A 25,286-nucleotide genomic window follows, 5' to 3' on the forward strand; every position below is an offset into this window, starting at 1 on the left:
ACCTCTCATTGTCAGCCACACAGTCTGCAAAGCTGACTGCTGCGCCACTGACCTGATGGTGCAAACTCTCATCAATGCCACGTTTCATCTCCTCTCTGCCTTTCACTGGGAGCGAGCTTTGATCTTGCAGTCATGTATTTCTTGTTTTGATCCTGCCAAACAAAATATCGACACTGAGCCCGCTGAGCCACGTTTGCGGTAACAATGCCATTTGTCATATGTCAGAATCTATTCCGTCCGCCTGTAAAAAAAGGGATTTTTTTTTGTTCTTTGACACACGGATTCATTTTGGTATAAAAGCAGCGTGTGCAGCAGTCTGACTTCAGGAATCAGGTGCCGCTGAGAGTTATTTTAGAACGCTGGAAAATGACGTCAGTGGGGAATCGATGTGCATATTATTTTCTCCTGTTATTTTTTACCATTGGCCGGTCAAAAGCAATCTGTAATAGTCTTCAGCTGTGGTGCACTGCAATACACAGCATGCTCTGACCTACCCCTATAATAGTTACATTAAAGCGAAACTCCAGACATATAAAATAAACACCAATTCATGCAGGTATCTGTTCAATAAAAATTAGGATTAAAGTAGAACTGAAGCCCAAACTGATACTCACAAAAGGAAGTGAGATCAAATCCATCTAAAGAGAGGGGAATCCCATATATATATATTCCGTTTTCAACGCGAAACGCGTCGAAAACTGGACACATCATAGATCTACTGAACATTTATGGATGAATATATTATTTATGCAATTATATGAAGAGATATTTAAGGAGATATATGTTAATAAGTTATTGTCATATACACAGTATGTATCAATATGTGATCCAGGGAGGTTTTGTACCATTTAATGATCTCACTAATCTGTCATATTTGTTAATTATGTATTTTAATAAAGAATATATATATTTTTATACATTAAAGGAGAACTATGAGGTGAGTGCTTTTCACTCACCTCATAGTTCTAGCCGACCTGTGACAATGAGACTGTCACAGGTCGGCTCAGTAGATCGGGAGGTGAGCGAACACATACCGGCGTTCGCTCACCTCTTGATCCTGTCACGGCTCTCTGCCTTGACAGGGGAGGGGCTGGATTCCCCCCTCTCCGCTCCGCCAGCGCTGACTGGCGTAACGGACGGGGGAGGGGGCGGGTACAGCTGGCTCTGCCTCTAGATAGGCAGAGCCAGCTGTCAGTCACGCAGCTGGGCGGATCCTGGCACAATTGTCGGGAACCGCTTCAGCTGCGACGTCTCAGTATACCGTGAGCTACAGCTCGCGTCTCAGTATACCGTGAGCTACAGCTCGCGGTATACTGAGCCTAGGGTGACAGGAGGACGCTAGTTTGTGTTCTCCCGTTACCCTAAGGAGAACTATGGGGAAAAGCCTTAACCCCATAGTTCTCCTTTTAAGCGACTTGTATGTGTAATTTTGAACTGGGTCTCCTTGCATTTGATAGATGACACTTTTAAAGCGCCATTTCTCTATTTTTGTTTTTGTATTCTATATACCTGGGGGTGTGGTGTCCCTGTTCGTGTGGTGATTCGCAATTTTGTATACAATCTGTTCAATAAAAATTAGGATTAAAGTAGAACTGAAACTTTTCTTTTATTAGGTCTAGATAGAGTAAGGGAGGGTTATAGCTTCCGTGAGATTTTATTGCCATCGGTGTCCCATTGGGCAGATTTTTCTTCACTTCCTGTCTGATACTCACAAAAGGAAGTGAGAGGAAATCCATCTAAAGAGAGGGGAATCCCATATATATGAGATTTCCCATATATTCCCATATCGGTAACAGCCCCAAATTTGGGATTTTCTTTCAGTTTCAGTGATAACGGTCACCAGGACAAATAGAGAGGGTGAATCTCCCTAACAGGGACACAGACAGCAAGAAAAACCCAAAGCAGAAATAGCCAGCACTCCTTACACACAAGGGGGGGAATTTATCAAAACTGGAGCAGACAGAATCTGGATCAGCTTTTATCTTTCATTTTCAAAGCTGATCAAGCATAGATCATGCTTGATCAGCTTCATCTCCAGCCACAGCAGGCAGGGAATGCCAGCTCAAGAACTGGAAGTGACGAAAAGCTCATTGCTTATGGGTTCATTCAGCCCCACCTGCTGACACCTGCCATGCTGGTTTCCGGGCCCGAAGCAGGGGCAGCGCAGCCTGGTTTACATGGTACAGGTAGTCCAGCAGGGGCACCTTCAGTAACCCATGAAAGTGATTAGGCAGATGTATAGCTGCCCAAATCACTTACAGTGAAAAGCCAACAGCTTTACACATGTAAGAAAACTCCCAGCAGCTATACAGGGCCCTATTGATGCCGTCGTAGGTAGGGTTGCCACCTTTTCTTCAAGTGAAACCCAAACCCTAGTGCTGCATGCAGCAATTTTCAGGTGGGCTATGCGGGCTCTCAGGTGGGCTATGCGGGCTTTCAGGTGGGCTATGCAGGCTCTCAGGTGGCTGTGTAGGGTCTCAGGTGGCCTATGCAGGCTTTCAGGAGTACTGTGCGACCTGTGTTGTGTCTCACCAGGGGTCCAGAGGCGGGCAGCATTGTCTCAGGAAGACAGATGTTTACAGGCAGCTGTGGCTCACAGGAAGGCTGCCGAGGTTCCGAGCACAGCAACCACGGGACCTCAGGCAGCTGCATCTGGCAAAAAATTAAGTGCTGGCACTTAGTGTCTTTTGTCCAGGTGCCAGCTGGCCTGAAACCTGGACACAAGACTCAAAAACTGGACTGTCCGGGTGAATCCCGGACAGGTGGCAACCCTACTCGTATGGCATATGGTGGCAGCAAGAAAAATGAAATGACTTGGTGGTCTCTCCTTTAGAATAGTGATATGCAGTCTGTGTTAGCTGTAAAGTACTATTCAGGTACTTAGTGATTACATACACTGGCGTGCACTCTATCAGCCAGACAATCACATGCTCTGGTGCTGTATTGGCTATTATTGTGTAAAATCCAGAGGTGTCCATTTAGTCCAGTATCTTTCCAGGGCTTTTCACTGATAAGCACCAATTAACACAGACATTCTCTTCCACTAATGGATTCAATATATTGGCCTGAGCACTCACAGGGCCCTGGTACTCTTACCTGGAAGCCATTACCGTCATTCACTTCTCATTTGAGTCCTGCTTTTCCCCACTAATCTGCAAGATACTGTCTGTCTGTACCTGAATTACAGCTGTAATAGAACCTGTGTAATGTCACATTAAAGTACTTTTAGGTCCATTAAGACAACATAGGCACTTTGCTTTCAGAACATGTTTTCATGGCGATTTAGCCATATATATACATATACACTAATGCAAATTGTTTTACAGATCTGCCATTAATTACTTTTCTGCTCTAGCATTTACTATAATTAAAAGTTTATTCATTGGGGTTTATATTCACATTTTATTATTTTTAAAAATCTTGGTTTTACAAATAAAAGGAGTGAGGAGCTCAGCTATAATGTGACATTTTTTAAATAGGCTAAGTGGAGTGTGGTGTATGTATCTGAAGCATATTAGTAGCTTACTGTTTTCACTGGTTGCCTGGAATTGTTCTTTGAAGTGGAACTCCAGGATTTCCTTTTTTTAATTTTAAATGTTGCATTCATCTGTAAAAACCAAAAAACAGCTTTTGCAGCAATACTCACTTTTAATCTGGAGTTGTCACACAGTACTGCTTCTCTGCCACTAGATGTCACCAGTCTCCCAGGTTGAATGACAGCCAGTGTGGCCTAACCCACCTTCTCTGAACCCAGGCCATCACTGACCCACCTACAGGGGCAGCGTCATCGATCAGCCTGGAATCTGGGATCACAGTACTCCTGCACTGAGCGGAGCTTACATGTGTGCTGCTCAGTCCAGGAGGAAGGACACCCCGCTGCTACATGCTAGAAGGAAGATGAAGGACCTATACTGTCACTGGATTGGTCTGAAGACTACAGGGAAAGTGCTATTGGGTGTTTTACAAAAATAGATCATAGGGGATCTTCAGCTAGGTTAAGGGGAACTAAAGAGTTCTGCTTTAAAAGGGGATCTCCAGAAAATGTAATTGGAAAGGACAGCTATGGTCAGGGTGCCTTGAAGTGTACACAAGTACTGTGCTGCAATAGCAAGAACACATTGATGCAAGTCAGAATGAAATGCATATACAGACTGATGGGTTGTCTATAGCAGTGGTCCCCAACCCCCGGGCCGCGGACCGGTACCGGTCCGTGGATCAAATGGTACCGGGCCGCGGGGCCCCGCACTGCCGACGGGCTTCACAGTGAGGGGGCGGGTCCTGTGACTCGCCTCCCCTCCCGGCCACGTCCATAGTAACAGGCGGCGGGAGATGAGGTGAGTCACAGGAGACGTGTGTGTCACAAGCCCCGCCCCCTGCAGTGAGTGCACACAACTCCCTGGCTGGGTAAGTCCGAGCGCGGGAGGGGGGAGAGGAGGCAGCAGCAGCTGGGTACAGATATGTCGGTCTTTCTTCCGCAGACGAGCTCTATGGGGATGCTGACCTAATTTTCCAGCAGGACTTGGCACCTGCCCACACTGCCAAAAATGTTCTGAGATTGTGGATCTGGGTTTTCATGAGCTGTGAGCCATAATCATCACAATTATGACAAATAACGGCTTGAATTATCTTGCTTTGCATGTAATGAGTCTATCTCATATATTAGTTTCACCTTTTAAGTTGTATTAGTGAAATAAATGAACTTTTGCACGATATTCTAATTATTCGAGCTTCACCTGTATATGTATGTGTTTATATCGCTCCAGCTTTTTATCTACCTTTTTTAAGTTTTTTTATTTCTAGATGCCAGTATAAGGAAAAAGTATCAGTACAAACATAAGAGGGTTTAAAGTGTATGTATAGTCAAAACTCTCACCACTGTTAAGACAAAAAAGTGATTGGAAAAAGGTTTTACAAGTGTCACCAGCTCAAGAGAACCCCTGTTCTGGTGACAACTGTATAAGAGGGGAATTTCCCTGACTAAGAGATTTCTTCTCACTTCCTGTTGTCTTCTGAGGAAGTAAAAATAAATAGACACAGAACAGAAAGCAAGAAATAAACTGATGGATTTTAACCCTTCCAAACTCTATCCAAAAAAACCCAGCTTCACTTGAACTGAGAACATTTTTGAGTGAATGAGGGTGAAGCCAGGCTACATTGTCACACAGGCTCCCTCCACCTACCCCCCTAGGCCTAATGGGCATTTAACACTTGCGGTGCAGGGGGGGTGGCTCACTGCAAGGATTTTTTCGTCTTATGCCTGGTGTTGGATTTTAAGACACTAAGATGACACACATAATCAGTTGTCACTCTCCAGGACATGTGCACCATCTGAGTGTTAACAACTGATCATTTCCCCTTGTGTCAATGTAAGAGTATAAGCACACATGTATATGTCAGTCTTTAGCCCTCCACCATGTGCCCGGGTGCACAGCTGCCCCATACGCCTCCCACAGACAGTTCTCCTCGCTCCCACATGGAAGATTATGCTTGCAGAAGTAAAAATAAAGCAAACCGAATTTCACCTTTTTATAACATTCAGTCGTACAATGTGGGGAATTTGTCTTGCTGAGCTTCATTGTATAAACCTTCAGCTCTAATAAAGCTAGTTGCCATGGCATTCCAAACTCCAAATATGACGCATGTACATTAAAATCACAGCGACTTTGTTCACATTGAATTGTGCACGGTTTTGTTTGTTGCTCCATAAAGCTAAAGCCAGGATTTGTAATAGAAATAGTTTTGACTTTGTTAAAATGTCGACTCTTATGAGCAATTTGTTGGGTGTCAGTTCTTGTGAGCAGACTGTATTGTCCCAGCCCTTGTATGTAGAATGTCAGTTCTTGGATGCAGTCTGTAGAGTGTCAGCTCTTGTGTATAGTCGAGTGCCAACTCTTTTGAGAAGTATGTAGAGCATCATCTCTTGTGATCAGGCTGTAGAGCGTCAGCTGAGAAGCGGTGTGGCAACCAAGGGCAGCTGTTCCCTTCGATAGCTCAGTTGGTAGAGCGGAGGATTGCCAAACAGCCAGAAATTATTAGCAAACGGTAGAAAATGGCTATTTTGGCTATTTCTATCGGGCCTATGAAAAAAACGATGTCTGATTGGCTGTTCTGAGTTATTACCTGTCAAATAAAGCTGTAAGCATTCCTTCGCTCTTGGATGCAGTGGTTTGAGTGTCAGCTTTTGGATGTTGTCTATAGAGTGTCAGCTCTTTTGTGGAGCATTTAGGATGCATTAAGCAAATGCAAGTGCATCCTACTGTAAACTGGCCATGTGTTTCGAGGATTGTTCTTAAAGCTGAACCCCAGCCTTGCCTTTTTTTCTCACACTTGTAGCAAGTCCTCTCCTCTTTTGAAACTGATTGCTCTCAATTCCCTATAAACTTGCATCTCCACAATATAATCCATTGAAGCTGCAGCAGCTACCTTGAGCCCTCCATCGGACTTCAATCAATTCTTCCCCTGATCCGTACTGTCGTTGGCCCTCCTCACACAGCTATTAAAGGTGAACTATGGGGTCAGGGGTTTTCCCCATAGTTTTCCTTAGGGTAACGGGAGGACACAAACTAGCGTCCTCCCGTCACCCTAAGCTCAGTATACCGCGAGCTGTAGCTCATACTGAGACATCCGGAGCGGATCCCGACATCGATGTCGAGATCCGCCCAGCTGCGTGAGTGACAGCTGGCTCTGCCTATCTAGAGGCAGAGCCAGCTGTACCCGCCCCCTCCCCCGTCCGTTCCGCCAGTCAGCGCTGGCAGATCGGAGCGGGGAGGGGGGAATCCATCCCCTCCCCTGTCACGGCAGAGAGCCGTGACAGGATCGAGAAGTGAGCGAACACTGGCATGTGTTCGCTCACCTCCCGATCTACTGAGCCGACTGTGACAGTCTCATTGTCACAGGTCGGCTAGAACTATGAGGTGAGTGAAAAGCACTCACCTCATAGTTCTCCTTTTAACTTTCTCTGCCATCAATTATTTTGTTCCAGAGCGTTTATGTAGAAGAACACATCCTTTGCATTCCTATAGACATGCCTTTAACAAGCCAGCAGAGTGCACAGCTAAAGTCTGCAGCACCCAGTGGGCAGCAGGGAGAAGCAGGTACCGTATATACTCGAGGTATAAGCCGTCCCGAATATAAGCCGAGGTACCTAATTTTAGCACATCTCTCACCCACCAAAAATGGAATGATCCTCTCACAATATGGCCAATTGTGTATCAGTTTCTTTGTATATACTTTGCAACTGCTCAAATCATCTCTTCTGCAAAGTCTCAGTTCTTATTCTAGCAGGGATCAGTTGAGTATTCCGATGTCGCCGCTGGTATCCCTGCAGTTTGTGAGTGAGTGGTTAATCTGGCCCGGAGATAATGTGCAGCTGCAGTAAACCGTTGTGTTACAATGTTACTAACGGCTGTCTCTATAATCCAGAGATTCATACAATAGAAGCGGAACGCATTCTTCATTGCCGCTCTCACACAAGGCGCTTTGTGCAGAGGGCGTCTTGAGCTGCATGAATAGGATCTTTGGCACGCTGGTGATTTTATTTTCTGCTCTCTGACTTAATCATTTATTTCTGGTCAAACTAAAGCATGTGACCAGTGTTCCAATATTGCAATGTAGCTAAAGTCAAACAAAAGCATATGACCAGTGTTCCAATATTGCAATGTAGCTAAAGTCAAACACAAGCATATGACCAGTGTTCCAATATTGCAATGTAACAAAAGTCAAACAAAAGCATATGACCAGTGTTCCAATATTGCAATGAAGCGAAATTCAAATTAGGAAGCTATATACAGGCTAGAGAGAAAGTCCTGGAGCAAAAGACAGAAAAGAATAGGTGAAAGGACCACATGACAGGGTAGACAGGGCATCAGCATAGAAAGGGTTAAGGAGATGGGGGTGTGTGTATGAGGTGGTCTCGTACATTTGATTGACCAATTTGGCTTAGCCAGGAGGAGTCTCTACGGTGGTCCGAGGGGGCGGAGGGTCAGCCAGTCAGTCCAGGTTTGCCACACGGTGATCTCACTTCCCACCCTCCCTCCCTTGTGTCTGTGTATGTTTGTGGTCCATTTCTCTGTTTTGGTGGTGGCGTGGTCTGTTAAGGCGACTTCTGTAGGGCTGGTCAAGACTCCGGTAGGGCGCATCGTTGGTATGCAGTCCTGGGAGCTTGCAGGTCCCGCGGAGAGAGGTCGAAGACTGAGGGTAGGAGGTCTCTGCGGTTATGTACTATGTTGTCCCTGAGTCGGCGAGTTGCAGCTAGGGGCCAGTTGGTTAAGTGGTATGCAGAGCTCCACGGTAGGAGACCAATGGCGCCTTCACAGACCTCAGCCATATTGATAGGAATCCATTGTCTTGAAACTGGTATGATTTAATGTTTTATATTCAATTCTGTTATAAAGTTATTATATTTAAATAAACGGCTGCTACAGCCATTTTATATCCAACTTGGTGTGGTCTATTATTGGGTACGGGCATTTAGAATGGGAAGTGGCTGTAGCAATCTATGTATAGTCGGATAGCTTATATCTTACCCTGTCATGTTCATACTATTTGATGAAGGTTCAGTGAAAGCTGAGCTTTACACTCAAAAATCAAACTCTACCCCATATGCTTCACTCTGTGTATGATGATTAATAATAACATAGACATGTCAGCTGTAAAATGCTGTGACTTTGAAATACTTGCACTTTGCAGAGCATTCACTTCCTGCTTTGAAAGGGCAAAAAGGACATCAGTGTGCCAAAGCAATGTACACTGGGATTGCCTCGTCACTGAAATTACATCTTATTCATGGAAGGAAAAAAAAAAAAGAATGGCCGCGAGATGTCTCAATAGCGGTGTTCTGTCGAAAGCTCCAATACATTGAGATCTCCAATGACGTCACATCTGGTGACTTTGCCAGTAGGAGATCTGCATCAGATGGATCTGCACCACCCGCGGCATCTTCAAAATCCTCAGTGCATTCTCCAATTCCCTTCACTGCGTCTGTGCAGCCTCAGAAGGTCTCTAATTCCCTTTACTGCGCCTGTTCGGGAGGACGCTTGTCTGACTCTGGCGGTCATATTGAGTGGGGCAACTCAGATGAATGACATGCTGGATTAGTCTTACCCTAGGTGCATCATCAGAAGGGGGTGTGGTCATGGGAAATGGTGAAGCTTCGCATGTGTGGGATTTACCCTTGGTGACGTAGCAAAGAGGAGCATTTACCCTCTTCAAACATGTCTGCCCCCTACATTGCGGCACCGAAACTATCAAAGAATGGTATTAATGAAAGAAATGTGTTTAATTTGGTTATTGTATATTATTGCATATGGGAATGGGTTTTTTTTTAAATAGAAATTTCACATTGCAATGTAAAGGTCCGCATGAACAGTCATAAATTCTAGATACAGAAGACATCAAAAACAGATGTCTCCACGTTTATGGGAAATCGTTCCCTGCAGATGCTCATTTTGGGAAATATTATCAGTAAAGGCAATTGTTAAAGTTAAACTATAGTCTAAATATAAGAGCCATGTACATTCTTACTTGGATCTTGGTGATGTTTGTGTATTTCTTCCAGATCTGTGCAGTAATCCAGTGTGAGACTTGGAGCTTCCTGTAATAAGCATAGTGATGTCACTGCTACTATTATATGGTCATATCTGAGCTTGCAAAGGTATTTGTTGCACACAAAGCAGATTTTTATTATTTGTGGCTATTGGGGAATATATTTAAAGACCGTTTTTATGTCTGGAGTTCAGCTGCAGTTACAATCTAAAGTTCACCATATATGTTCAAATTTGTATCAACAATCTGTTAGAGCTATTCCAACAACTACTGTGTTTCCCCGAAAGTAAGACCTACCCCGAAAATAAGACCTAGTGACACACGGGTCTGCTTCATTCATTACAAACTGGATGGACTATGTAGGAAAGAACTAATAGTATTAGGTTTAGGTAAATCTAAAGGAGATTGTACAATAGGAATATAATGTGTATGCAGGGCCGGATTTCCCACAAGGCCAACCAAGGTCCGGCCTCGTGGCAGCAGGGAGTAGAGGGGCAGTAGGGGTGTGGAATTCCTATCTCCCGACACCGAAGACATGCAGTTCTGGGCGCCGGGTGGGTAGTTGTTTTCTACATTTAGCCCTGCTTTAGGCAAGCAGAGCTAAATGTACTGCAGGGAGGCAGAACCATGTGATATGGGCCACCAATCCTACTGGGGAATCCTCAAAAAATCCCGGCTAAATAAATTGAACTTTATAAAAGTAAAGCCTCCGAGGAGAAAAGCTCCCCTTGCAGTGGGTCTACCTTTGCACTGCAAGGGTTAACTGTGTATGTCTAAGGGTATTGTGTAAAGCACTTTTTCTTACCTGATCCCCGCTCCTGCTGGCTCCAAGACTGGCGCCTGCAGCCTCATCCATCTCTACCCTGGAGGTTGCAGGCCAACTGACGTCATCACGTCTAATGAAGGGCTCATAGTCCTGAATTATACATAAGGATGCCGAGGGACAGTCCACAAGCTAGAGAGGAGGAGAGAGAGGTGAGTGATGATTGCCGGGAGGAGCGGGGATCAGGTAAAAGTCCTTCGCACAGCTCCTCTAGACATAAATGAGCAGTTAAGGTATTTTTTTCCCGTTCCCTTCCCTGAAGATGGACTTTAAGGTAAATTGAGTGAAATGTTCAACTGTAGGACAGGTAGAGATTTTTTGAGGATTTTTTTTGTGGGAGTTGGGGGGTAGAATTGGCTATTCACCAATTGCCCACGTCGCTGATCACTGAATGTATGCCCAGAGAAGCTAATTAAAGTATTAGTTCACTCTAAACTAAATTCTTGATCATAAGCCTCTGTGAATCCCATTTTTGATGCTTTCTACCTTGCAAGAGCCTGGTTTCAACCCTTCGCCTCCAGCAAGACTTCACATGTACAGCAGGGATGATATGCCAGAGGTCACCCTGACATATCATGGCTAGTGCTGGCATCTAAAGCTGACTGATGAGCTGTCGCTGTAACTGTTCTATTTGGAGGATTGTACATCCCGTCCGGGAAGCACAGGTGTACTTCTCCCTCCCCTTATTCCAAGCTTTCCACAGCCTGGAGACGGAATAAGTAGATGCAAAAACATATGCAGATTAAAAGACGTTTGCATGCTCTGCTTATAAAATGTTGCTATAATTGCAGCAGTGCTCACATTTGCATAGCTCAGAGCAGCAATTCTTAACTGTAACCATCGTACATGCCATCTTTTTGAGTCACAAATGAGGGACTTACACAATGAGGGGCAATGAGCACTACCTGAAGAGACAGAAATTATGAAGGAAATCTCTCCCCAAGAACATATTTATTTTGACAGGCATTTCCCCCTACATAGATACTATAGGGGGTACAGGGGTGCTCTTGGCCCATGGGATTTAGAGGTCCAGGCATTACTGCTCCTGTCTCTTTGTTCACCAGCTGAGTGCTCACATCATAGTCCTCTTCTTCATATCACTCTTTTCTATTCTAGTAGATGTGGTAAGCTTATTAAAAATAGAAGTAACCAACGAGTCTCTAGAATACTTCATTAAGCCTGGTGGACTTAACACCTAAGCAGGACCCTATCCCCCCCTCCTTTCTAGGATCTGCAGGACCTTATCCCCCCTGCCTTTCTAGGATCTTCTCCAAGTCCATTACGGGGAACAGGGAATCGGGTGGTGGGTAAGCCCCCCAGGCAGAGGTGGGAAATCACACTTAACCCCCTACCTTCCCGTTTCGACCTTGTCCTGCCCCCTCCCATTTAGTGTCCCCCTCTTTACCCTTGCCCTCTTCTCTGTTTTGACCCCCTCCCCATCTATCCACGTACTCTCACACCCACTCTAGAGATCCTATGAGTCTCGACTCAACTTGTCCACTTGGACGCCAACGTCACAGATAGGCAGCGGAAGAGAACCCAACTATTCCTCTGCCCCTTACCCTCTTACTTGTTGCCCCAGGTTTTGTGCCTGTTAGGGTTTACAGCTAAATGCACAGTACCGTACCATGCATGTAGCACTTAGTGCATGGGTACCATGCACTAAGTGCACTGCCTTATCATTCATTTAAATAGAACACCAACACACCTCCCAGTGGCCATGCGCTGAAGTGCACCTCATCATACCATGATGCCTGACGTAGCGATGAAAAAATAAAGCGGATACACTATACTTTCAATTGAATGCACATTTCTTCAGTACTGCATGGTGCACAGCAGTGCATGACCACCAGGAGGAGTGTTGGGCCATTCACACTGCATGGTACTGAATGTTTTCCTGTAATATCACATTGTTGCCACTAGATGGTGCTAAAGGAATATAGGAAGTAAGTATTTTATGTGCTCATCACCACCATCTAGTGGCCATATAGCACCATTACATGAAAAAAACAACTTGCAACTAAAGGTTCGAATTGGCATACACCCACACAGCGCGAACGTCCAAAGGCATTTGCAAAGAGTTTATAAATAGATTCAAGAATACAAATGCCTCTTTAGACAATATTTGCATATCCTGAAGATCAGCTTTAAAGCCTATTTAATAAATACTGTTTCTAGCAAGTTGGGGTCCCCAGAATCCAATTGTAGAACCTAATTTGGGGTCTTAGATGGGGCTTTCATAGGAAGCTAAGGTTTATGCTTTCATGATACAGAAAATGCGGCAAGCCATAGCAACTCAGAGCGCAGTCACCTGTAGTCAGATCAGTGAAAGGTGAGTTTGTATTGGTGGCTGTGATTTGCTGATCTTTGCACATTGTTCGCCGTTCTTCTGCTGGTATCACGTGTAGAGGGAGCCGGGCTGTGAAAAATAGGCGCCTGATATAGCTGAATCCTCATTTATCTACCAGGCTGCAGATGTGTTTCATGGAAAAGGCAGCTTAATCAACATATCTAATCCCATTCAAGGTTAAACTTCGCCCACACTGCTTATTATTATGTTACAGTTTTTCTGAAGTTCGCTTATAATTCAGCACAGTCCAAGACGATCATTTCCCATAATTACAAAACTCTTTATCATTTTAGCTGTGCGGGAACTTTATAACCGCAATACATTGTTTTATGATATGATTAGGAATCCTGTACTGGGGGGTTACATAAGCTGCCGCTGCTGACCCCTCCATCTGAAAATGCTAGCTGTCATGCTGATCCTTTGTCATGCTGATCTGTTCTGGCTCTGGTGGAGCACTGGGGGTCCCTTGTTTGAATCCCAGCCAGGTCACTATCTGCATGGAGTTTGCATGTTCTCCGTGTGTTTGTGTGCGTTTCCTCCGGGTACTCCGCTTTTCCTCCCACACTCCAAAGGCATGCTGGAAGGTTAATGGGCTCCGGTTTATATTGGCCCTTGTATGTATGTATGTATGTATGTATGTATGTATGTATGTATGTATGAATGTGAGATAGGGACCTTAGATTGTAAGCTCCTTGAGGGCGGGGACTGATGTTCACTATGTAAAGCACTGTGTAAATTGTTGGCACTATATAAATACCTGAAATAAAGAAATGAGTATGCAGATTACTTATTTTCCATACTAAGTTCCATATTCATTTTTTTTCATTGCTTAGTAACCCAAAGTTTTATAGCAAATATATATATAATGTATGCATTTGTATTTCTGTCCATCTGGTTCTGACATTTACCCAGCTTTGCTGCACAGCATAGCCTTGTCTGCACTAAAATCCCGCACAGCATTGTCAGCTCTCTCTGTCCTCCTTCACACGCATACCCCAGTGAAACATTGTTGCTGCTTTGTTTCCAAGAGCCTGCCCATACAATGAGGGGAATTTATCAAAGCCAGAGCAGACAAAATCTGGAGCAGCTGTGCATGGCAACCAATCAGCATCCACCTTTCATTTTCAAATCTTAACTGAACAAACTAAAGAGAGAAGCTGATTGGTTGCCACCGGCAACTGCTCCTAATTCTTCTGCTCCAGTTTTGATAAATTCCACCCACTGTGTATAGGGAAGAAGCTCTTTGGAGATGTAGTTCTGGGAGTGTGTTTTACATCAATTACTGAACCCCAAGCAGCTGCCTCTGCAAGAGTTTTACAAGCTTGGTGATGATGTCACAGTGAACAATAAAAGTTGTTTCTCATTATAGGAACACGGTATAAAAATAATGCTGAGGTATGATCTAGAGGGGAAGTAAATTTGGGTAATGCCTAGACTTACACTTTAAGACCTTTTAGCAGTTGCTCAGCGAATATGCACATTAGTCACACAGAGGTTTTCATATTTGCCTGTAGTTTTCATGTAGTTTTAATCATTTTATTATTGATTTTTATGATTCTAGCTCTTGTCTGTGATCATTAATGGAATGTTTTCTTTATTTGCAGATACTGCTTTGTGTTTGCTTTGGGATACCTCACCTTGTGCCAAATAGCAAGAGTTTATATTTTTGATTACGGGCAGTATTCTGCAGATTTTTCTGGGTAAGTACAGCACAGATTTGTTGGCCAGATTTCTCCAGCGTTAGCTCTAATATAGTAGTAATTGTCTAGATCTTAGTGCAAGTAGAGACGAGAGCTGTCACTCAAAGGGAATGTATGAGGCAAGATCACAGTGCTGAACATCACACTAAAAGAATGCAGAAACGGCTTTTTATTCTTTAAAACCCAATTGATGTTTTAGACCCTTTTATCTCATTATAGTCTAGCGATGCCCAGATACCAGTGCAGATACTTGGCATTTTCATGGGAACTACCAGGGTTGCAGCGGTTGCAGGTGGGACCTGGCTCTGGCGCTCCACCACTGTCCTGAAGTCATTAGTCTGTATTGTTTTAGAAAAACTGTCACATGACAATAAACAAAAATGTATCAGTACTTGTATCTTGGGCAGTATCAGTACTTGTATCTGTGTGTACTTGGGCGAGTATCAGTACTTGTACTTGCAAAAATGGTATCGGTGCATCCCTTAAAATTTTTAAAATAAAAAATATACATTTAAACAGAGATGTACAAATCCCAGGAGCTCTGTGTGCTCCTTACAAATGACAGCTGCCTCCTCACTTTTGAATTTTTCCCTAGTGTAGTCTTGGAGCTGGAAAAGTATCTGTACTTGTAGCCAGTACGGTACTTGGTATCTGAACATCTCTAGTATAGTCCCTTTTCTCCGCTTCTATTCTATGCGACTTGGAAACGCTTTAAAATATCTTTTTATCGAAGTCAAAATGCTGCTTCTTGCACTAACACTGCAGTGCTCTCTGCTAGCAGAGCTGAGTAACAGTCACACCCCTCGTTACAAGTGTCCTCACACAGACAGTATTGTAGAGAAGGGGAGGGGCTGTGTGAATTACAAAGACCAGTGGGCCAACTTTGTGCCTATACTTCACATGTGTACACACCCCCAAACAACTGCTGAAACAGAAAAGTGACTGACTGTAGGGCTTGGAAGTTGTAAGTATCTATCTGAAAGTATGTTTGTCAGCTGTGCTGACTTTTGTGATAATAGAGGATAGTGATATGACCCTTGGTACTTGCTATTTGCCCTCTTTCCTGTAAATAACCACCTATCTGAAAGTGAAAGAAATTACCAAATTTTGGGTTGTCACCAGAAAAGGCAAAGATGGGAAATCTTTCAATGGGAACACTAGTTCTGGTGACCCTACTGACCACTAGGCACTGTTGTGGCTACCAAACAGGAAGTGAAGAGAAATCTCCCCAGTGGGGACACAGATGACAAAAAAGGGGTTATAACTAGGGCCGTCCCTACAATGAGGTAGCTGAGGCTGTTGCCTCAGGCGGCATCTCTTTGGGTCACGTGGGGGGTGGCATGGCCGCTCTGCTGCACAATGTTTACAGTGTACCTGCTGCCCAATTTCCAACTAGAGCGTCTCGGGTTGCTAAGAGCCGGGTGTGGAAATGTGTAAGGGCCGTACACATCTTCCCATTCAGCTTTTAGCATACTTGAGGCGCTCTAGCCGGTGTCCTGTCCAGCTCCTGGCAACCAGTGAGCAAATACTGGGGCAAATAGTAGGGTTTGTTTTTTTTTTTTAGTTATGGCTTTGAATGAATACTGCAAGTTCCTCTCAGTAGAAGGTTGGTGGTTTTCAGTGCATTTTATTGAAATGCATATTGTCTTGCTGGTAAAATATACATACGGTGTACAGCTCCACGACCAGTCTGTAGATATTGTTTTATTATTCAGCAAATTGGATTCTGTACTCTTCACAGAGGCCTTGATGACTACGCCCCCTACCACACACAATCCCACAATGAAATGTGGGTGCCGCTGTTGTTGACTGCTGGGATGCCCTCATTTTGGGAGTGTTCGGGGGATGTAGAGTTCAACAAGTCTGAGTGTGGCCTGGATGAGAGGCTATGCAAGTACACTGGGGAAGACTTGGTGATCAGTAAAAATAAATGCAGCCATATTGTTTTGCCCTTCTGCCAGGATATGATGTTAGCTATGCAACACATGGCTAACATCACAAAGTGTGTGAGAGATTCTCTTAAAAGAGAACTATGGCTAGGGTTGCCACCTGTCCAGGATTCACCCGGACAGTCCAGGTTTTGAATGCTGTGTCCGGGTTTCATGGCAGCAGAAACCCGGACACTAGATATCAGGCAGACAGGGGCAACCAAAATTAAGATAGCGGCTACTGGCCCCCCACTGGAAATAGTCTCAGCTGTGATATTTACATATGAATAAGCCGTGACTCATTCTCCAAGAAAAATTTGCGTGAGTCGCAAGAGTGTTCGGGTTACGCTGAAAGAAAAGGTGGCAACCCTAACTATGGCCCAACCTATTTTGGCCATAGTTCTCTTTAGGGTCCCAGGATGATATTTATTATGTCGTCCTGTGACTCAAAACTCAGCATATAGCGGGCTGACAGCGCAGAGCCGTGCTGCGGCCTGGAAAGATCCTGACAATATTGTCAGGATCCACTCCACTGCCTGATTGACAGCTGGCTCTGCCTCTCTAGAGCCAGCTATCCCCCGCCCCCTCCCCCGTCCGTCCCACCAGTCAGCGCTGGAGAAACAAAGAGGGGTGGGGGGAATCCCTGCAGGGAAATGAGAGGTCAGCAGTTTGTGATCGCTCAGTTCTCAATCAATAAAGCCGATGCGTGTCAGCTGCAGTGTCACACATCGGCTCTGATTATGGGAATGAGTGTATTGCTCCCCATATTTTACGCTATAGCTGAAAGCTGCATGGAGGATAAACTCTACTTTGCATCTGGATGGTAATTCAATATGGCTGCATAGGGAATTTTGTATAACACTTTAAAGTACAACTAAAGGCTGTTTGCTTACAACCAAATATTGTCAGTGACTCCTCTCAAAATGATAATAAACTTGTATTTTTTAATGAAAAGCATTATAATTAGCCCGTCGTCTTTCTGCACGCTTCCACTCCCACATTGCGCTGGTTGTAGAGAGAGAGAGAGGGTTTATGCAGTGCTTGCCATGTTTCAGCTACTGCCTAAATGCCATTGTTCACTCTCTGCATGCTGCTTACCCCTGCCGATGTCTTCATCAGGGAGGGCAAGACATCACCAGCCGCTAGGTGCTGGGGTAGGCAACCTTTGCACTTCAGTTGTTGTTCAACTACAAGTCCCATGATGCATTGCAAGACTCTGACAGCCACAGGTATGACTCTCAGAGGCAGAGGCATGATGGTATTTGTAGTGCTGAGGTTGCCTACCCCTGAGCTAGGGGCTTGCTATCAGCAGTGACTATGCTTATACCCCCCTTGGTGTCACTGCGCTGTACTGTAGTCCAACCAGCCACAGTGTAAACAAGGGTGACCACGCTACCTCAATTTGGACAGCGGTGGTACAATGTTGTCAACCTGATTAAGACAGTGGAGGAGGACCACTGCGTGTCACGCATCGGCTTTATTGATCGAGAACTGAGCGATCACATACCGCTGACCTCTCATTTCCTGATCTTCTTCCCTGCAGGGATTCCCCCCTCCACTCTTCGTTCCTCCAGTGCTGACTGGTGGGACAGACAGGGGAGGGGGCAGGCAAAGCTGGCTCTGCCTCTAGAGAGGCATCCTGCCAGTGAGGCTGGCAGGATGAACAGGTAAATTCCGCACCTTAGGCTGGCGATACAGATGCTATTTTATAAAGCTAGGTGAATGAACTTTTAAGGCTGCATTGCATTTTTGATATAGATTTGGCCACAATTCTACTTTAACCCAGAAATAAATATTTGATTTCAGCTAGTTGGTACATTTCTGAGTGTCAGCATGATGGGGATGAATACCTGTTGTGAAAGTGAACATTCTGGCATCCAAAATCAATACTGGGCAGACTCAAGGAAGAACTTAAAGGGGTTCTAAACCCTCCGTTTTTTTGCCTATATCTACCGCTAGCAAGCAGTAGATATAGGCAAGAAGTTTAAAAAGAAAAAAAAAAAACGCTTCAACTAGTTTTAAACTTACCTCGTTATCGCTGCTCGCTCCCGCGCTGAGAATCAGGAAGTGATCGTACGGCCGCAAAATAAGAAAGTTATACTCACCCGAACCTCGGAGCCGGCCAGCTGTCACAACGCTCCCTCCAGCCTGTCTCCTCCTATGCCGCTGTGATAATATGTCCCTTGGCGTCACACAGTGTATTGAACATGATGACTTGAGGATCCTTAGAGCGGAGGAAGAGCATGGCTGGAAGGATTAGTCTAAGGACAAGTCAACTCCGGGGATCAGGTGAGTATAACTTTTTTTATTTTTGCACCTAGACCAAAACGAGCACTTAAGCCCGTGACACATTGCGCGCAAAGCCGTGCAGAGTGAAGCAAAGCTGTGAGCTGAGTGCAGGCAGATGATTGACTGCACCTTCAGCCAATCGGCTCGTGCGTAACAACCAGCCAGACGTTGCATGCTGATGCGCGGGCTTATACGCGCGAGCCGATTGGCGGAAGATTACATTTTTCATCTCGGCACGCTCAGCTATGCCCGCTCTCGCAAGCTGACTTAAAGGCAGTGTGTCACAGCCTTTAAGCTTTGCAGTGCGGGGGGTGGACCCGCTGCCAGGGTTAATAAAAATGGCCCCCGGAGTTCTTTTTTAACTTTTTAAAATATTAAATATTTAAGTTGTGACCAAAATCTTTATACATTTCCTGTTTTTATTGCTGAACTTCCCCTATCCCTATCCCTGCCAGTGAAGTGTTATCTCTCCCTGTATGGAACGCGTCCCTCATGGTGTACAATGTCACTGCTAGTCACCCCTAAACCATGCTGAGCAATGCATGGGGGAAAGATAACAGAGGACGACACTGGAGTCTTTCCCATCTAGTCCCAGAGAACGGAGGCACACAGCCAAATTCTCTGAAGTCTTGCTAAGCAGAATCAGATGACTCTGAAAAAGAGATACTTGCTAAGTGCTAACGGCTTAAAGGCATAGTCCAATTTTTACAAAGAATGTATAAATGCGTCCACATTGCAAAAAGAACAAATGCGCATTTATGATTTTTTTTTTGCATTGGAGGCTGCAAAGTGCAGGCTCCTGCAGACCAGTGGTTCTCAACCTGTATAACCTCAGGACCTATATCTGTCCTTGGCCCATTAAGTCACGACCCAAACCGCACCGCACTGGAACGCACGGCATTGCGGTACTGCAGCTTCCAGTGCAAGCAATCAAGCTGTGGGCAGGAGGTCTGTTCAGGGTGCTATTCAAATGACTCTCAAAGCATTGCACCTCCTGCACCAGAACAAACAGTAGGTGCGATTGTGTGGTAGTTTGTGATTAAAACACTGACAGACACACACAACCACAGACACAAGCTTGTGTCACAAGGGAGCTTGGAGTGGTGAATACTTTACAACACACATAGGGACCATGGGGAACAAAAGTAGCCCCCCTCCAGCAGGAAGGACAGTGTCAGCACCAATTCAGAGATGATTTGAGGATCTCCAGCCGAGTGATACACAAATAAGATACATTTTTGTTAATAGTTAAAGTGACATTAAGCCCTCAGATTTTTTTAACATAAACCAATACTGTAATGTGTGCCTTACTGTAATCCATGGTTGTTTCCCTTCTCTTTGCTGCTCTTCCTTTTAAATTTGTATCTCTTCTCATGCTTGGGGAGAACTTCCCTTTGCAGCTGAGTGCCTCTTCCTGTAGTGCTGGCTCAGGTTGTGAACCTTCACATAGACACCATGTATCCCTTTCAGAGACAAGGCAGTCTGCTGCAAAACAGAAGTTCTGCCCAGCATGAGAAGAGATACAGATTTAAAAGGAAGAGCAGCAAAGAGAAAGGAAACAACCATGGATTACAGTAAGGCAGACATTACAGTATTGGTTTATGTTAAAAAATCTGAGGGTTTAATGTCACATTAAGGTACTTCAATGCATTTTTAAGATTTAAAGGAGAACTACTAGGTGAGTGATTTCCACTCATCTTCATAGTTAGAGCCGACCTGTGACAAAGAAGCTGTCACAGGTCGGCTCTATCGATCGGTAAGTGAGCAGAAGCATGCATTGATCCACTCACTTCCCGATCATCTTCCTGTAGTGAGCGGTGACTCCCAGTCACTGCTCCCCGCAGGGATTTCCGCTCCCCTCTCTTCGATCCTCCAGCTTTGATTGGAGAAATGGACGGAGGAGGGGGGTGGCCACCGCTGGCTCTGCCTCTAGATAGCACAGGTACTACAGGAACGTGAACATTTTTATTAGCATGAAGCCTTCTTTAGGCCTAGCAAATATTTAATCTAAATGCAATAGTAAGGTACCGTGTTATAGTGTTGCTGGAACAATTGGTGAAACTGAAACTATTGCCCTTGTAAAAGAAAGATATGTGTGACTAAACTGTTTTATTTCCTTTAAATTCAGGCCAATGATGATTATTACACAGAAAATAACAAGCTTGGCTTTTGAAATAAGAGATGGTAAGCACTTTTTGTTTTTATGTTACTCTAGTGATAAGAGTTCTCTCCTGTTTGAAGTATGCGTGTCCAAAGGCAGCAGCTCCATGCTATGTAAATCATATCTGCTGCTTCAATGAACCACATCATCATGTTACATGGAACCCCAGAAGACAGTTCTGTGCTATGCCGCTTCTTTCAAAAAGTGCTGGCATTTCATTCTGAGAAAATTCCTATTATTTAAACTCATTTTAGGAAAGTTTATACTTTATTATAAGTTTAGATGATTAAAATATAATGAAAAGTTTATAAATGCTCCCCTTTGTCCAATTAAAGAACCAGTCTTGGTGGTATTAGCCGGTGCATGGACTTCTTCACCTTCAGGAGATTATCTCTCACTTTCCCGACAACGATAGCAACTTATTTATTTATTATTGGTATTTATATAGAACATACAATTTATACAGAGCTTTACATACTGTACATGCAAATCAGTCCCTGCTCTGAAGGAGCTTACAGTGGAAGGTCCCTATTCACATACTGTCCATACGTACACTCAGACACATACTAGGGCCAATTCAGACAAGAGCTAATTTACCTAATTCACATACCAGCATGTCTAGTTGGTCCTAAACAGAGAATCTTACCTTTCCCCAATGTAACCAGAAAAAATCCTTTAGGCAGATTTCCACTTTATAGCAGCTGGTAGGTATTGGTGGAGCGTTGGAGTTTATATACTCTATATAGTAAATACATTTTTCTTGATCCTCAACAGTGTCATGACTGTTGTATAAAACTCTTTTACAAGCATGAAGAAAACATTTTACGAGCAGTAACCATTATGATATTATAAGCTGCGTGCACAGTGCAGTCCCCTCTAATGACCTTGTATGCATTTTCCTAAGAATAAATATATTTCCCCCGACTTGGAAATGGCTTTGATGCACAGTAAATAATATCGAGTGTATGTCCTTGAACAAAAGGTGGTTGAATAAAGGTGGTATTTCTAGCACTGCAATTAGTCAGCAGCTTGGCAGAGCAGCACCTGCACTCTGGACTTGCTGTCAGTAAGCCAGAACCAGAGTTGTCTGAGTGGTCTGCGCATGCACACATGTCTGCGGAAAGACGCACAAGCTGGCAAAGCTCTATGAGCAAAACCAGGTGCATGTGCAGACCGTCGTGCCCTTACTCCAGTTCTGGCTTCCTGACACATTTCACAGGAGTATCCAGGAAACACAGTGCAGGTTGAGCATGAACTTCATAGCTGCCATGAAATGGAATGCACATGGATATCTAGTAATTGTGCTCAGCCCCTCTTGTTTGGCTTAGTACAGAAAGGTATGGCTTAGTACAGAAAGGTAAACAGGATTCCACAGTATTCTGTATTGTTATATCCATTGTACAAAATGAAAGCCCAACTTCACTGATTTTTATTTTACAAATATACATATGCTCTCTTAATTATGTTTTTTTTTTAAAAGGTCATGCTATGCCCTGAATAGACAATACGCACCTTTTAAAGTGGCTTTGGCTTTAAAGTGAACCATATGCCCAGACTATGCACATTAAAGTATTTACATATTCCCGAACAAACCGTAAATACGATTTAAAAGAAGCCCTCATTCACTTCTATAGCTATAGTCACTGTGGAGAAATTCAATTTCAAAGCTCACATAGGCACTGAAATGTCAACTCTATTCTATGGACTGCAGAATCTTGGCAGCCTGATAACCCTCTAATGTAAACAAACAGCAGGTGTTCCTAAGCTGTTAGACACCCATTGAAATCTGAGTTTTTGTTGTGATCTTTGAGACTGTTTTACTTTACAGTACAAGCAGCTAGAGAGGTTAACAATGACTTGTTTTAGAGCTCATTTACTGCTTGTTAAAAATGTGTAAATAAAGTTTAAATGTCCATAGGCTGCACTTTAAAGTCAATGAGACCAGCATATAATTCTGACAAACAGGTGCAGCATGAGGGACATATTTCTCCAATATACTGTATATTACATTGGAGAAGTGCAGCATATCTGGGGGCTCTGAAGATAAATATAATTAATCACCCTTTACCTGGTACTTACGAGGTAGACTTACCTTTTGGATATAGAGCATGCCTTTAGAAAAGGTCATTGTGTCCATTTGGTCAATATATTGCTGCAGCTACAGTTTTCCGCTGCATTACAATTGTGTTATTGTATTTGTGGTGGTGACAGGTCCTGTTTACCTCATGATGTCTCATTAATGAGCATCTTCCTGCATCATTCATTGAATACTCTTAGAATTTCTAACTTCCGTTCTTTATTCATCTCCAGCAAACGTAATTAGAAATGTAAATGTGTAGTTATTTTCCTGTCACTTCAAATGCTTACCAGAGTACACTGCTAATTACATACTGGCATGATTAATGAACAACTGCTGCGTAGACTACTCTATATTCTACATAAGGCTTTCAGCTCCCTATGGAGTTACAAAAGGTCATTTACGAATGCATGAAAAAGTGGGAACACCTTTTCGGGATGTGTGTGCATACTTTGTGCAATTTACATTCTATGTTTATTGAATGGGTTTTGGTAGTTTCAGGCTTGCACGTGAGAATGTATCATGATGGGAATTTTGGTTCTGCTTGGAATGGATGTGAGATTATATCATAACGGGGTTCTTGATCCTGCCATGAGTGGATGTGAGATTACATCAAGATGGAGGGGGGTGGGGGGGTGGTTGGTCCTTCTACATTGCGCATTTTACATTCTAACTTAATTAAATGGGTTGTTGGTAGTGCTAAACTTGCATGTCTAACACTATCATAATATATTATGATTTGAGTTTTGGTCCTGCCAGAAAAAGATGTGCAATTATATCATGATAGGTTTTTTTGATCCTGCCAGGCTTGGATCTGAAATTATATTATGATGAGTTTATTGGTCCTGCCAGACAAACGTGAAATTATATCATAATGGGGCATTATGGCCCTGCCAGGCATGTGTGTGGCATGGTGGTGTTTTTGGTCTTGCCAAATTCTTGGATGTAAGAATTGTTGGTTCTGCAAAGTATACATGTGAAATTATATCATCATATTTTTTTTTTCTGTTCTGCCAGGCTTGATTGTGAAACTATTTGAGGATAAAGGTTGGGGTCCAGCCAGGCATGGATGTGAGATTATATTATGATGAGGGGTTTGGTCCGGCCAGGCATTGATATGAGAACATATCATGATGTCATTTTTGGTCCAGCCAGTGATGGATGTGAGATTATATTATGATGAGGGGTTTGGTCCGGCCAGGCATTGATATGAGAACATATCATGATGTCATTTTTGGTCCAGCCAGTGATGGATGTGAAATTATATCATGGTGAGAGTTTTGGTCCGGCCAGGCATAGATGCAAGATTATATCATGATGAGGGTTTTGGTCCGGCCAGGCATTGATGCAAGATTATATCATGATGAGGGTTTTGGTCCGGCCAGGCATAGATGCAAGATTATATCATGATGAGGGTTGGGGTCCGGCCAGGCATAGATGCAAGATTATATCATGATAAGGGCTTTGGTCTGGCCAGGCATGGATGTGAGATTATATCATGATGTAATTTCTGGTCCAGCCAGTGATGGATGTGAGATTATATCATGTTGAGGGTTTTGGTCCGGCCAGGCATTGATGTGAGATCATATCATGATGTAATTTCTGGTCCAGCCAGTGATGGATGTGAGATTATATCATGTTGAGGGTTTTGGTCCGGCCCGGCATGGATGTGAGACTATATCATGATTGAGGGTTTTGGTCTGGCCAGGCATGGATGTGAGATTATATCATGATGAGGGCTTTGGTCTGGCCAGGCATGGATGTGAGATTATATCATGATGAGGGTTTTGGTCCGGCCAGGCATGGATTTGAGATTATATCATGTTGAGGGTTCAGGGAACAGCACACTATAAGTTCCTGCAGTTGGCAGTACATGTAGTGCACTGGTATTTTTCCTATGAAAGGAAAGTGTATTTCGAATTTTTAGGAGAATGTTGGCAACTTAATCAGCTGTTTGAACTTATGCAAATTTACACTAATTAGCTTATTGGTGAAAACTGCATTTGTTTATTGATTACTATATAGGTAGCAAGAATTAATCTTCCTTCAGATACATTTATGCAGAAGGCCCAGAAATCTGAGTTCCCCATTTTTCTGCTGTGGATGTAAGGGAGCTGTCGTGCCACAAATAAGAAAATAGACATACTGACTTAAAGAAGCACTATGAGGTGAGTGATTTCAACTCATCCTTATAGTTAGAACCGACCTATGACAAAGAAGCTGTCACAGGTCGGCTCTATGGAACGGGAGGTGAGCAAAAACATGCCGCCGATCCGCTCACTTCCTGATCGTCTCCCTGTAGCGAGCGGTGACTATCAGTCATCGCTCCCCGCAGGGATTCCCCCCTCCCCTCTCCGATCCTCCAGCGCTGGAGTGGAGGAACAAACCAGGGAGGGGGCCGAGGCCCGGGAGATA

General features: G+C 43.9%; 1 protein-coding gene across 1 annotated transcript in view; it reads left to right on the forward strand.

Moving 5' to 3' along the window:
• The window catches only part of MBOAT2 (membrane bound O-acyltransferase domain containing 2), a 163,563-nt gene that overhangs the window by 88,939 nt on the left and 49,338 nt on the right, over positions 1-25,286 (forward strand). Inside the window, exons 4-5 of the mRNA XM_018559993.1 lie at positions 14,321-14,416; positions 20,762-20,817. Of these exons, the coding sequence (XP_018415495.1) occupies positions 14,321-14,416; positions 20,762-20,817 (152 nt within the window). The remainder of the gene's footprint in view (positions 1-14,320; positions 14,417-20,761; positions 20,818-25,286) is intronic.

This window comes from Nanorana parkeri, unplaced genomic scaffold (assembly GCF_000935625.1).
Source record: "Nanorana parkeri isolate BGI_ZX_2015 unplaced genomic scaffold, ASM93562v1 scaffold425, whole genome shotgun sequence".
Classification (NCBI taxonomy): Eukaryota; Metazoa; Chordata; class Amphibia; order Anura; family Dicroglossidae; genus Nanorana; species Nanorana parkeri.